This window comes from Peromyscus californicus, unplaced genomic scaffold (genome assembly GCF_007827085.1).
Source record: "Peromyscus californicus insignis strain IS unplaced genomic scaffold, ASM782708v3 Scaffold_2__1_contigs__length_46816999, whole genome shotgun sequence".
In the NCBI taxonomy this organism is placed as follows: domain Eukaryota; kingdom Metazoa; phylum Chordata; class Mammalia; order Rodentia; family Cricetidae; genus Peromyscus; species Peromyscus californicus.
The window spans coordinates 36502671-36517257 of NW_026294540.1; the positions used below are offsets into that span (position 1 = coordinate 36502671).

The 14587-nt window shown below is 49.4% G+C and overlaps 1 protein-coding gene across 3 annotated transcripts in view; it reads left to right on the forward strand.

Moving 5' to 3' along the window:
* Window positions 1-14587, forward strand: part of Grid2ip (Grid2 interacting protein) — a 66194-nt gene that overhangs the window by 25394 nt on the left and 26213 nt on the right. For 2 of the 3 annotated variants that reach the window (XM_052754351.1, XM_052754352.1), the window contains exon 1: window positions 11787-11896. In XM_052754351.1, coding sequence (XP_052610311.1) covers window positions 11883-11896 — 14 coding nt within the window. In that variant the 5' untranslated portion in view covers window positions 11787-11882. Of the gene's footprint in view, window positions 1-5138; window positions 5554-10256; window positions 10412-11786; window positions 11897-14587 lie in introns of those variants that run through there. The other variant, XM_052754348.1, reaches the window with a different exon arrangement.

Here is a 14587-nt window from a genome sequence, read left to right on the forward strand (position 1 = left end):
CAGTCTTTTTTTGTTTTGTTTTTTTGTTTTTTGTTTTTCGAGACAGGGTTTCTCTATGTAGCTCTGGCTGTCCTGGAACTCACTCTGTAGCCCAGGCTGGCCTCGAACTCACAGAGATCCGCCTGCCTCTGCCTCCCGAGTGCTGGGATTAAAGGCGTGCGCCACCACCGCCCAGCATCACCAGTCTTGCTGATAGCCTCTTTGATCCTGCTAAACTCACTGGGTTGGGTGGGAAGGGGCGAGGGGCCCCGTTAGGTAGCTGTACTACCCAGCATAGATGTGCTGCTCAGAATAAGTGTGTTTGGAAGAAGACTGTGAGCCATAGCTCCAAATTCAGTTCCAAATTAGCCCTTCGTTTTTCTGAGATGGGCTCACCTGTAGCCCAGGTCAGCCTTGAACTCACGACCCTCCTTCCTCAGTCTCCTAAGTGCCAGAATTATAGGCATGTGCCACTTCTCTCAGCTTCTCAGTCTCTCACTATTGACACAGAGCTGTGTGGTGGAAGGAGACACTATGGAAATAGCCAGGGGGAAGGGCCTGGTTCTGCCGTCTCCCACAGGGCCAACCTTGTGTTAGGACTTGCTCGTCTGGTCTTAGGGTGCCGTATAGAAAAACCCTCCTTCTGCCTGTGATGGGGAATACAAATGGTTGTTAGGGCCTCTGCCCGCTCCAACGTTCTGAGCTGAAATTACTTATGAAGTGATTTAGGCAAGATTTCCTGTCTCTTAGGCCCCCTCTCTTGCTACCCTCACTGGGTCTCATATAACCCAGGCTAGCCACAAATTTGTTATGTAGCCAAGGATGACCTTGAACTTCTGGTCCTCTTACTTCCAGCCTGGAATCACATGCATGTACCACAGGGCCTTACGTGGTGCTGGAGATAGAACTGAGGCTTTGTGCATGTTAGGCAAAAACACCATCAGCTTCACCCTCAGACATACATGTATTTATTTTATTTGAAATAGGGTCTCATGCAACCCAGACTGGCATTCCATAGTTCAGGCTGTCCTTGAACTTCTGATCCTAAGGCCTCCACCTCACACATGCTAGGATTATAGCTAGGCACCCATATGCCTGATTTATTAGGTACTGGGGATGGACCCCAGGGCCTCATGCATGCTTTGTGGGGACTCTGTCAACTGAGGTACTGATTTATTAGGTACTGGGGATGGACCCCAGGGCCTCATGCATGCTTTGTGGGGACTCTGCCAACCGAGCTGACCCTCCAGCCCAAGACTCAGCATCTCCTGTGGTTCATGAACTGACTTCAGATTACTCTAAGATGAGACAATGTCACCACCTTACCTGTTCCCAGTGGACCACAGGAGCTCAGTTTTGATAAGAGACAGAGAAGTATCCCTGACAGCCCACACCCAGCCTTGGGCAGAGGAGGACTAGGGGTCCTTTATCTGTAGCCTCAGGATGGACACTACCTTCCCCGCCAACCCCAGGCTGCCCATTGTGAAGAATTCTCACAGTGTTCACTGGTGACAAGTGACACAGGACACCTCACTTCCCATCACCCAAAGGACACGTCCTCGTAATTCATCAAGCTATTAGAAATCTGGGTCCCCTTACCTTCCTCAACTCTCCAGGTTCTAAGTAGTGACTCCCCAGGCTTCCTTGGGAAGGGTGTTTCCTCAGAGAGTGAGTCCCTGAGATGACTCCTGGAGGCAGGTCTCCAAGACCCCACTGAAGACTGAATGACATCTGAGTCCGGGGTCCTTAAAACTCAGCCTTCCTACACTAGGGATGCAGTTTAATCGGAAGAGGGCTGGCCTAGCATGCATGAGAAGAGGGCTGGCCTAGCATGCATGAGAAGAGGGCTGGCCTAGCATGCATGAGAAGAGGGCTGGCCTAGCATGCATGAGAAGAGGGCTGGCCTAGCATGCATGAGAAGAGGGCTGGCCTAGCATGCATGAGAAGAGGGCTGGCCTAGCATGCATGAGAAGAGGGCTGGCCTAGCATGCATGAGGAGAAGAGGGCTGGCCTAGCATGCATGAGAAGAGGGCTGGCCTAGCATGCATGAGAAGAGGGCTGGCCTAGCATGCATGAGAAGAGGGCTGGCCTAGCATGCATGAGAAGAGGGCTGGCCTAGCATGCATGAGAAGAGGGCTGGCCTAGCATGCATGAGAAGAGGGCTGGCCTAGCATGCATGAGAAGAGGGCTGGCCTAGCATGCATGAAGCCCTGGGTTCCCTCTCCAGGGTAGCACAAAACCACATATGGTGGTGCATGCCTATAATTCCAGCCAAGGAGACAGAGGAAGGAATGTAAGGTCAGTCTGAGGTACACAGCGACTTTGAGACCAGCCTGGACGTGAGATCCTGTGGCAAGGAAACAACCTTCCAGGGGCTGGAGAGATGGCTCAGTGGTTGAGAGCACTTGCTGCTCTTCCAGAGGACCCGGGTTCCCAGCACCCACATCAGGGAGCTTACAACTGCCAATAACTCCAACTCCAGGGGAACCCAAGATTCTTTTCTGGACTCTTTGAGTATGTACACATATACAGACACATACACATTAAAAAAATAAAAACCAGCCGGACGGTGGTGGTGCCAGCCTGGTATACAAAGTGAGTTCCAGGACAGGCACCAAAACTACACAGAGAAACCCTGTCTCGAAAAAACCAAAACTAAAATAAAATAAAAACCAGTTTTCAAGGGCCTCTCCAAGCTAGGCTAGCATCAGGAGCCCTTAGACACCACCACCCCCACAACAGATACTCCCAGGACTCAGGAAGCTAAAGTCAGGAAGATTTCTGTGAGTTCATGTAACATGAATCTTAGATGGTCTTATTAATAAAATCAAACTCGGAGCCAGGTATTGGGGTGAATGCTGGAAGATCAGAGAAGCAGAACAAGCCACAGCTTCCTCATCTCGCAGTTCCTCAGCTGATCCTGTTTCCTCAGACTGGAAGCCTCTGTGTCCTTATCCAAATGGATCTCAGCTGAACTGCTTCTCGAAAGCCTGAAAGCTTAACCAGGCTCTAGTTCCTGGTCCTCATGCCTTAAAAACCTTTCTGCCATCACTTCCTGGGATTAAAGGCATGAGTCACCATGCCTGGCTGTTTACTCACAGAGATCCAGATGGATCTCTGACTCTGGAATGCTAGGATTAAAGGTGTGAGGGCCACCATTTTCTGGTCTCTATGTCTGTCTAATGGCTGTTCTGTTCTCTAACCCCAGACAAGTTTATTAGGGTGCATGACATATTGGGGAACACATTATCACCACAAGTTCATGGCTAGCCTGGACTACATAGTAAGACCCTGCCTTAAAAAATAAAAAAGATGGCCGAAGAGACGGCTCAACCAGTAAACTGAGTTTAATCCCTAGAAGCCACATGGAGAAAGTTAAAAAAAAAAAAGGCAGAGCATGGCAGTTCAGAGCTGAGGAGACAGACAGACAGATACAGGCAGATGACCAGTCAGTCTGGCCTAACTGGAAGAGAGTTCTAAGCCAATGAGAGACTATGTCTCAAAAAAAAAGTGGATGGTACCTGAGGAATGACACCCAAGATTTTCCTCTGGCCTCCACATACACACGCCACACACACTCACTCATATGCACTCACCCACACAGGCAAGCACATGGAAACACACACAGACATCACATCACATATTGCCCACCATGCAGAAGCCCTCTGGAGTCTCCTGTAAGAAATTCTACCCCCAAAACAGACAGAAACACAAATTCTCCCAGCCAGACTAGCCCATCCTTTTGAGTATGTGTTCTGAGCACACCCCAGCAGCCCACACAAGGGGTCTCTTTGGAGGACAGATAACTCCTCCTCAGAGCCCATCTAGAATTAGGCTCCCAGAGACCCCCGATCAGTCATGCCATCCTTTGCTAATGAGGAACAGAAGAGTCTTGACTCAAAAGGAAAGCCCCAACCATACCCCGTGTCAGTGACAACCAAAGGATCAAAACCCTGAGGCCTGCAGAACTACAGAGCAAGTTCAAGCCCATCCTAGGCAGGGCCTATTGTAGTGTCTCACACCTGTAAACCCAGTTCTCCAGAGGCAGAGGCAGAGGGATTGCTGCGAGTTCAAGGCCAGCCTGCTCTACATTTAGAAGAGAACCAAGACCTTTTCTTAAAAAATAAAAAATAAAGGCAAAACAAAAACAAAACACCAGCCTGGACAACTTAGCAAGACGCCTACTTAAAATTTAAATGTGGCCAGGAGTTAAGAAGAGGGAACTTTGCTGGGCGGTGGTGGCACATGCCTTTAATCCCAGCACTCAGGAGGCAGAGGCAGGCGGATCTCTGTGAGTTCGAGGCCAGCCTGGGCTACAGAGTAAATTCCAGGAAAGGTGCAAAGCTACACAGAGAAACCCTGTCTCGAAAAACAAAACAAAACAAAACAAAACAAAAAAAAAAAAAAAAAAAAAAAAAAAAAAACCAAAAAAAGAAAAGAAAAGAGAAGAAGAAGAGGAGGAGGAGAAAGAGGAGGAGGAGGAAACGTTGGAAAATGGATGTTTCCTGGAAGTCAGACATAAAGCAGGCCCTGGCCCAAGTTGTGACTTCATTCACAAAAAAAAAATATAAAAAAAAAAAAACAGGGCCTGGTGGTGCAGGATGTAGTCTTAGCTACTTGAGAGGCTGAGGCAGGTGGATCACAAGCCCAGAGCCCTCCTAGACTACAGAGTTCTTTAGTTCTAGGCCAGCCTGGCAACGTAATGAGAAATTTTTGCCTGCCATCCCCGCAATGAGGAGGGGGGCGGGGGCGTGGCTCAGAGGTAGACCCTGCGGTCAACCTGCAGCACTACAAACCCAAACCAAACCAAGAACCTCAAGTTAAGATTTCAAATAAATACCATGTCTTTCGTAACAGTGGGAGACTATTTCTCTATACAGTCCAGAGCTAAGGACAATGCAGATTGGTGATGTCTTCAGAGACACCCGCCCCCCCCCCACTTAGCCTTGGTATCCCCTGGCCACTGAAGGAGCACGCCAGCTGTCCTCCACCCTCTTTCTGAAAGCCGCATGTGTGTCTCCAGCCCCTATGATGTATCTGTGGGATATAACAGGATATGACACCTGTCTGCGTCCAGCAAACCAGTAGAGGGACTCAGGCCTAAGCAGGCCTCCACCTTCAGAACCATACCGGCTTCTCTCCCTCTCCTCTCTCTCCAGCGGTTCCGACACAGCAGCAATGCCAGCCACCAACCAAGGTTGGCCTGAGGACTTCGGCTTCCAGCTGGCCGGCTCTGGGCCCTGCTTCGTGATGGAGGTGGCTGAAGGAAGCAGCGCGCACGCCGGGGGACTGCGGCCGGGGGACCAGATTCTGGAGGTGGAGGGGCTGGCTGTGGGTGGCCTGAGCAGAGAGCACCTCGTGCGCTTGGCACGACGCTGCCCTCGAGTGCCACCCAGCCTCGGTGTACTCCCTGGCCCCGAGGGTGGCCCCACAGCCTTGACAGCAGCCTGGCTAGCCCCACGATTTGGCCGCAGCCTCCCGCTGGGCCGCGAACTGCTGCGTTTGGCTGGCCGCCCCAGACCAGACGCTGTGCACAGAGAGCGCAGGCGCAAGGCCCAGGAGTTCAGCTGCAAGGTAGGGCACCCAGAGAAAGAAGGGGCTGGGCACAGTCCTGGGCTGCTAGCTGAGCAAAGTTCTTTTTGTTTGTCTGTCTATTTGTCTTGTTGTTTGTGTTAGGTTTCTGGAGACAAGGTTTCTCTGTGTAGCTCTGGCTATCCTGGAACTCTATCTGTAGACCAGGCTGGCCTTGAACTCAGAGATCTGCCTGCCTCTGCTCCCCGAGTGCTGAGTGAGCAAAGTTCTTGAGGAAGATTTACAAAGCAAGTTCCTAGCCAGGCTGGGCTACATCGTGAGACCCTGCCTCCAAAATAAATGGCTCATAGCGGAATGATTCATTGATTGATGATAAACAGGTGATATATAAATTAATCGATGTTTGATAGATGAAAGCTAGACAGGTAAGTAGGTAGATAACAGGCAGATAGATAGATGGATAGATGGATAGATAGATAGATAGATAGATAGATAGATAGATAGATAGATAGATGGATGGATAGATGATACGAGCCTCCGTAGATAGATATAAACATGTAGGTAGATAGACTAGTGATAAATAGATGATTGATAGGTAGATCGGCAAATAGATGACAAGTAGGTAGGTAGGTAGGTAGGTAGGTAGGTGATAAGTAGGTAGATAGATGAATGATAGGTAAGCAGATAGGTAGATGATAGGTAGATGGATAGATGATAAGTAGGTAAGTAGGTAGGTAGATAGAGGATAGATAGGTAGGTAAGTAGATGATAAGTAGGTAGATAGATGATAGGTAGGCAGGCAGGTAGATAGATAGATAGACAGACAGACAGACACATGTCCCTGCTCCTCATTTGTCCAGGCGCCAGCAGAACAGAGTGAAGTTGTAAGTGGCCAGGGAATTCTCTGGAACATAGACATTCTATTTCACCTGGAAACTCGGCTTCTTGACAAGGATATTTGAACTGAGCCTGTGCTCCATAGAAGGGAAACTCCTCAATCTTGGCCCTAGGCAGGTGGGGGGGGGGGTGACCACTAGGGTTTGGGGGGGGGGGTCTCAGAAGCTAAACTAAAGAAGTTCACTGTCCACCCACACAAAGTTTTCTACAGAGGTCCAGACAGTTTTCTAGAATGGCTAATAGCCATGTAAGATTCCCTCATTCCAACATGAAGCTTCAGAGATGAAAGGGGCAGTAGGGAGAAATGCTGGGGAGACTCCTGTAGGTTGTCGTCTGATCCCGGATCCCAGCTTGCATGATATGGCATGCATTTGCCTCCCCCTTAACATATAAAATAAAAATTTAAAATGTTAAAAAAAAAAGAGTTCAAGGTCATCTCCTCCTATTTAGAGTGTTTGAGGCTAGCCAGGGATGTATAAAATGCAGAGAGAGAGGGAGAGGAGAGAGAGAGGGAGGGAGAGAGAGAGAGAAAGGAAAGAAGAAAAAGAAAACAAATCATGTTTGCTACTGTCCCAGATGATTTGCTGGGATGAGGGGAGCTGAAAGCTTGTCCCATCTAATTCCTGCAGAATTGGAAGGCAGCATGCTTAGAGCCCCCAGTAAGGCAGAGTGGACATATAAACTCGCCCAGGAAGCAGAACTGGTAAAGATGGACTCTGCCTGGCAATCAGGGAAGGTCTGACGCAATGTTTTTCTGGTTGGGGCTTACCAAGCTCTCCCGAAAAGTAGGTAGATCCCAATAAAAGATGGCCTCTGTGGAACCCTCACTGGTTTATAATAACCAGCTCCCCCCACCCAGGTTCCCACCAGTACTCTGCCTGCCCCAGTTTTTGCTCCTTTAAATCGCTGGTATTTAATAGAAAATCCATTAGTGTCCCGTGATGGAGCCGCATGGTTAGATGTAGGTTGGAAACATCTGGGTAATAACTGACACCGAAACCGCTCTGTGGCCTGGGCCCCAGGAGGGGGAGCTATTTTTTCCTTTCTTACATAAAGCATCCTTGCAGCTAGCCACACACTCTTGAAACCAGGCTATTGCTGCTGACTTTGATTCCAAACCTGCAAGCCCTCACAGTGTCACAGGTGTGCAGGGGGTGGTGGCGGGGGTGGTGGCTGGTGTTACAGACTGTCCTAACCCCTTTGAAGACAACAGAGGAGAGCAGGGGACCTTAGGAAATGCTGTGTGGCTGCCACCGCCCTTTAGATCCACCACATAGATATGCATGGAGAACCTGCTGTGTGCCAGGTCCTGTGCTTGAGGCTGGACTGAAATCAGGTGAGGAGCCATAATAGCTGATGGGCATATTGACAGTGACATGCCAAGATTCCAAGTGTTAGGATTCAAGTGGCCTCTGCTTAGAGTCCCTCAATGTCACCTGCTAATGCTAATTCATTCTCTACTCTCACTGCTCTAGAAAGTCTGCCATGATGCACTAGTGGAACCACCTAGAAAGCAATTGGGGAGCCTTAAAGATAGCTCAGTATATAAAGGCACGTGCCACACCAGCCTGGCGACCAGAATTCCATCCCCAGAATCCATGTAAAGGTGGAAGGAGGGGACCGACTTCACAAGGTTGTCTTCTGAACTCCACACTTGGGCACACACATACACAATAATAATACATTTTTAAAGGATTTATTTTATGTATATGTATGAACGGCTGAGTGTACGTGTACCATGTTTGTGCAGTACCCATGGAGGCCAGAAGAAGGCATTGGATCCCTGGAATTGGAGTTACAGGAGGTTATGAGCTGTCCAAGTTGGGTTCTGGAAACCCAACCCAGGTCCTCTGGAAGGGCCACAAGCACTCGTAACCACAGAGCTGTCTCTTTAGCCCCATATGTTTTTGTTTTTTAAAAAAGCAGTCAGGGGTCTGGAGAGATGGCTCAGAGGTTAAGAGCACTGACTGTTCTTCCAGAGGTCCTGAGTTCAATTCCCAGCAACCACATGGTGGCTCACAACCTCCTATAATGAGATCTGGTGCCCTCTTCTGGCCTGCAGAGACACATGCAGGCAGAACACTGTATACATAGTAAAATAAATATTAAAAAAAGAAAGAAAGAAAGAAAGCAGTCAGACATGAATTCAGTTCCAAGGTTCAGTAGCAGGACCAGCAAACGGCTCCGCAGGAAAAGCCACACTTGCTGTGAAAGCCTGACCCCTAAATTCAGTTCCTGGAATCCACAGTAGAGGAGAGAACCGACTCCAGCAATTGTCCTCTGACCTCCACACATGTGTTGTGGTGCACACTCATGCACACACACACACACACACACACACACACACACACACACAAACACACAATGTAATAAAAATGTAACGACAAACAGAAAGATTAAACTTCCCGCATAAGTTGTCATGTACCTGCTTTGTCAGGACATTACTTGAATGAATTCATAGATATCAGGTCATAGCTATCAGGTCATTGAAGGAAAGAATGGACTTTAGCCAGGTGTGGTGATACATGCCTGATCCAAGGCACTTGAAAGGTGGAGGCAGGAGACCAAGTTTGAGACCAGACTGGACTACTTAGCAAGAACCTGTCCAAAAAAGAAAGACAGAAAGGAAGAAATGGAGAGAGGGGGGAGAGAGGAAGGGAGAGGAGAGAGGGAAAAAGGAAAAGGAAACCAGCTCAGTCTGCTGGCACAGGCCTGTTATCTCAGCTGCTCAGAAGGCTGAGGCAGGGGGATGACAAGGTCAAGGCCTGCCTGGCTGCAGAAGAGATTCAAGCTCAGCCTGGACAGCTGAGTGGGGCCATCTCAAAATAAAAAGGGAAAAAAGACTGAGAGTGGAGGGCCACTGAGGAAGACGCCCGATAATGTCCTCTGGCTTCCACATGTACACATGTACACACGTAAACACCACACACACAAAGAGGCGCTGGGCAATGTAGCTTCATGACACTTGTCTCGCATGAAAGAAAGCCTGGATTCCATCCTCAGTGCTGCAAAACAGAAACAAAAACTAATGAGAGAAAGAGAGAGAGAGAGAGAGAACTTTGGGTATATTAACAAGCTACTTTCTGGGGACACTGTGTGCATTTGCACACCCAGTTTCAATGGCCCCCACACCCCTCTGAATAGATGTTCCCTTATTAACATTAGCTAGTTACGTGCATGAAGAGAAAGAACACCCAGAAAAAAGTTCAGAGAGAGAGTTAAAATTCATAGCAGGGCACACCTTCTGCTTTTATGGAACCAGAATATTCTCTGTAGGGACCCTTAGCAAACAGTGCTGTGGAACGGAACACCAGCATAGTATTGTAATAATAGTAACTAGCAATTAGCGAGTGCCTGGCACGTGTTTAAGCACTTATATTAAGTCCTTTGATCCTTAGATTCCTTGGAATGGCTGCTCCTGGGCTGATGAAATGGCTCAGCGGGTAAAGGGACCCAAAGCCCAATGACCTGAGTTCAATCCCTAGAACCCACATGATGGGAGAGAACTGACTCCTGCCAAGTTGTTCTCTGACTTCCACAGATGCAGATATGCAAAGAAATGTTTAAAAACAACAACAACAAGCAAACAATTGCGGCTCCTGGGTTCAAATCCTGAGCTGATAACTTTGAACTGTCCTCCCACAAGTCACTTCTCTGCAAGTCCTTTCTCTGTCAGCCTCTGTGACCTGAGCTCGTTAGCTACAAAATGAAGATATTAATAGTCTCTATCTCAAGGACAGCTGAGCGGTTAGAGGTGAGGCCCAGTGGCCAGTGTTTCCTGTGCCAGCTATCCTGTGGAGGTAAACTGAGGACTCTCCATGGATCTACCTGGGATCCTCTCCTTGCAGGTAGATGACATCTTGGGGGACCAGCCAATAGCCAAAGAGCAGGTGTTCGCTGCACTGAAGCAGTTTGCTGCTGAGCAACAAGTGGATGAGCTGGTGTGGGCTCTTACTCTGGTGCTGCCCATCGAGGCCCAGGGGCCAGTCCTGGACAACCTCAGGTACCTCTGTTGATGGCAAGATGGGAAGACCAAGTGGGTTGCATTCAAGGAGGGTGTCTTTCCAGTACAAGTGGGATATGAGGCCTGCTCTCTAGAGCTGGTGAAAAAGGTGAACTATCATGGTGGTTGTGTTTGTGATGGTGAAAGGGACGGCTAGTGCTGGCCTGTGAAGGATCACCTCCTGAGGTAAAGCCATAGCTTTCTGACTCCACCCAAACCAAGATGGCAGGAATCTCCCATAAAATACCAAGGCACGCTCAGCTCCATATGTGACTGAGCAGTGGAGCAATATGAAGTTGTGGGTCCTGACACCCACCCAATCCTACAGGCAATACCCACTATCTGTCTCTTAATGCCTCCCCCCTCCTTGTTTTTTAATCTTTTGAGATAGGGTCTCCTTATGACACCCAGGTTGGCCTTGAACCCAAGGTTCTCCTGCCGCAGCCTCCCAAGGGATGTAATTACAGGGGTGAACCACCACTTCAGGCTCTTTCTATTTTAGTGTGTGTGTGTGTGTGTGTGTACACAGTCTTACTATGTAGCCCTGGATGGCCTGGACCTTGCTCTATAACCCAGGCTGGTCTCAAAGATCTACCTGCCTCTGCCTCCTGAGTTCTGGAATTAAAGTTGTCGGAGACACCATACCCAGCCATCTCCACCTTATATTTGAGACAAGGCCTCTCACTGAACCTGGTGCTCCCCATTTCAGCTAGACTGGCTGGTCAGGCGGGGAGCCCCAGGTTTCCACCTGCCAGCCCTTCCCCCATCTTAATACTGGAGTTACAGCGAGCCTCTGCATGTGGCTTTTTTCTGTCAGTGCTGAGGATGAAGCTTAGGTCTTCGTGCTTTGCTGGGCAAGCACCGTATCCACTGAACCATCTCCCTAGCCCCTACACTAGAGCTCTTTGATATCAGTTTGACGATGGTGATGATGAGTACGATGATGATGATGGTGATGGTGGTGGTGGTGGTGGTGATAGATGTGTGCCAAGAATGGCATTAGAACCTTGAAGGACACTCCGTTCATATTCAAGTTGAGGTTCTGAGAGGATCACAGCGCAAAGTCAGTGGCTGTCACAGGCTCTTGAATCCAGTTACCTGTTTCACCTTAAGTTTATTGGAGAAAATTCCTGGCTTGAAGTGACCCAGGAATATCTCGGATCCCTGGCCTCCTTCAATGAGTGCCATATCTATCGGACAGCCTCTGAGGTTTTTCATACTCTGGCTGTGAGTCCTGCTGGGCTTTCTCTCCAGGCTCTTGTCTCTGGGGCCAGCGATTACCCCGACCCCTCCCCCTTCCCGGGCTCAGTCTGCCCCCTCCCCTCGCTGCCATTCACCCCGCGGTCTGCCCCTCCCTCTGGGCCTGGCCAATGTCAGGGACTGGGCTGGCCAGCCCCCCGCCCCCACCAGCCAGGGCTCAGCATCTTGACTCTGCAGCGAAACGCATTGGAGGCCACCGAAAGAGGCCACCATGAGCTGCCTGGGGTGAGTAAGGGGACTGACTCTTGTTGGGGAGATGAAAAAAAAGCTCTGGATAGAAAAAAAAAGTTATTTCTAGGGCGGAATTTGTCGCGGAGCTGGTGCAGGGGGCTGAGGACTTCCTGGGGAGGTGACAGATAGGCAGAGCTCGATTCTGCCCAGTTCCATGAGGGCTGGGCTTGTAGGGGACGCGACGGTCCCCAGGGAACTTGGCGCGTTTATCTCCAGGCCAGACTCAGCTGGAGGCTCGCTCAGATTTCCTGGTTTCATCTCGATGCTGCGGGGCTTCTGTCTCCGCCACCTCTCTTGGGACAGCGGCAGCGGTAGCTGCCTCTCTGTTGGCTGCTTTTCGTCCCCAAGCGACCGACAGGCCCCTGTCAACTGAAGATCAGGAAGGGAGGAGGTGGTCTAGATTTAGAGCCTGGAAAAAGCGGGAACCCCTGGACACTCCGGGATGCCCCGGTGGCCCGCTGCTTCCCTGGGGTGCTGCTGGGAGGATGAATGGAAAGTCTGTGTTGCCAGCGGGTGTCAAGTGCGACAGGAAAATTGGGGAGGTTGTTGGAGGAGGGGGCGGCGCCCAGCTGGGCTCCGAAAGGAGGGTAATATGACAGTGGGGGACTTCAGACAACGCCTCCCCCCCAACCACCACCCTTCCAACCGTTCTGCACTTCCTAACACCTCCCTTCCTGGAGCTGGCCAGCTGCCAACGTGTGCTGGGCTCTTGGGGTGTGTTGGGGATTTGAGTGGAGTCTTTCGGAGACGTCTCAGAAGAGACAAGGAAGCATAACAGCCTCCGTAGCTAATTCTGAGATCCAAGCTCAGGGGCATCCCATTGCTAACCCAGACTCCTGCAATCAGGGCAGGGACTCAGCAGGTGTCAGCACTACACCTCAGAAAGTTGGGTCACAGAGGGGTCTGGAAGTGAGTTCTGGGGACAGGAAGGTCAGTCACCAAGAAGAGTTCACCATCAAGCATCTAGTCGCAGAAGGCAAGAGCATGGGACCCCAGTTTGCCATTGAATGAAGTCAGTAGGGAATCACTCCCCTGGCCCAAGGAGCCAAGACAAGGCTTAAATAAGAGGTTGAATAGACAAAAGGTGGTAGGTGGTGATGGTGATGATGATCATGATGATCATGATTGATGGTGTGTGTATGTGTGTGTGTGTGTGTGTGTGTGTGTGTGTGTGTGTGTGTGTATGTAAAGCTTTCTTTAGAGCTACTTGGGAGGTTAAAGCTGGAGGATCACAAGTTCAAAGCCAGCCTGGGTAATTTATCAAATCCATGGCTATAAATAAGTAATAAATAAATAATCTTCCCAAGGAGGTTAGAATCCACTTGGAACACAGAAGTATGGCCTATGATGGGGGTAGAATTGGGGGTGACTGCAATGGCCCAAGCAGAAGGGAGAAGAGCTGTGGAGCGAGACCAGGATCCTGAGTCCTCTCCCACAGTAGCCACTAAGTACATGTGGTTATTTAATATGGATGAATTTTTCATAAATTTGGATGACCACACAACAGTAACCCCAGCACTTGGGAGGCTGAGGCAAAAAGACTGCACATTTGTGGGCAGCCTGGGTTGCATAGCAAGGCCCTGGGGTCAGTTCCCAACACTGCAAACAACCAGGGATGGTGGCTGGTCTGCAGTGGCGCACACCTTTAATCCCAACACTCAGCACTCGGGAGGCAGAGACAGGCAGATCTTTATGAGTTCGAGGCCAGCCTGGTCTACAGAGGGAGTTCCTGGACAACCAAGTCTACACAGAGAAACAGAACGAAACAAACAAACAAATCAAAACAGGGAGAGCAGTGTACGCCTATAATCTCAGCATTAAGGAGGTGGAGGTCGAAGGCTCAGAAGTTCAAGGTCATCCTAGGCTACATAACATGGAAACTGTCAAATATATATATATATATATATATATATATATATATATATATATATATATATAGTTTATCTGGCTGTCATTAATTACACTTTAAGTATTTAATATAAATATAGAGTGAGTGGTTATCCTTTAGGACAGTGAAGACCTTGAATGTGTCCAGGTTTGTGGCCACAATTTGCAAAGGCATCCTGTTCCCTTATGCTTTTCTTGCTGCCACTCGGAGCCTAATTTGGGTCTGTCCCCCAAGGAATCCCAGTCTGATTAAGTGATAAAATGGCTTTCTAATTAGGACAGGACAGGCAGTTTGGAAAGTGTGATGTGTCCAGGAGGAAACAGAAAGAGCAGTTTGGGGGGGCGGGGGGGAAGGGCAAGGTAGGTAGAGAACAAAGCAGCTGGCGTGGCTAAGGTGGTGTGATTTGGAATTTCCAGCTGGAGGCCTGGGGTCTCTCCATGGATGGTACAACCTTGAGCCAAGTAAATTGATATCCATAGACTGTCTGATAAATAGGGTTTATCCTATGTGCTCCCAACAGGATTCTAGGTAGGTGAGTTGTGCTGACTATAAGCAAAAAAGAGGTAAGCTGGAGGCCTGAATGTGGAGGAGGGACCACCTGTGTCCCTTTTACCTCTTTTCTTTGGTGGTAAGTGTCAATGACACCATGATGCCTTGGAGCCAAACGTGGGGGTGCACACTTTTAGTAAACCTAGTACTCAGGCACCTGAGGTAGGGTTGCAAGTTTGAGTCTACACATGGGGTTCAGGACCAGCCTGAACTACCTCAAGAAACCTCATCACAAAGAAAGAAAAACA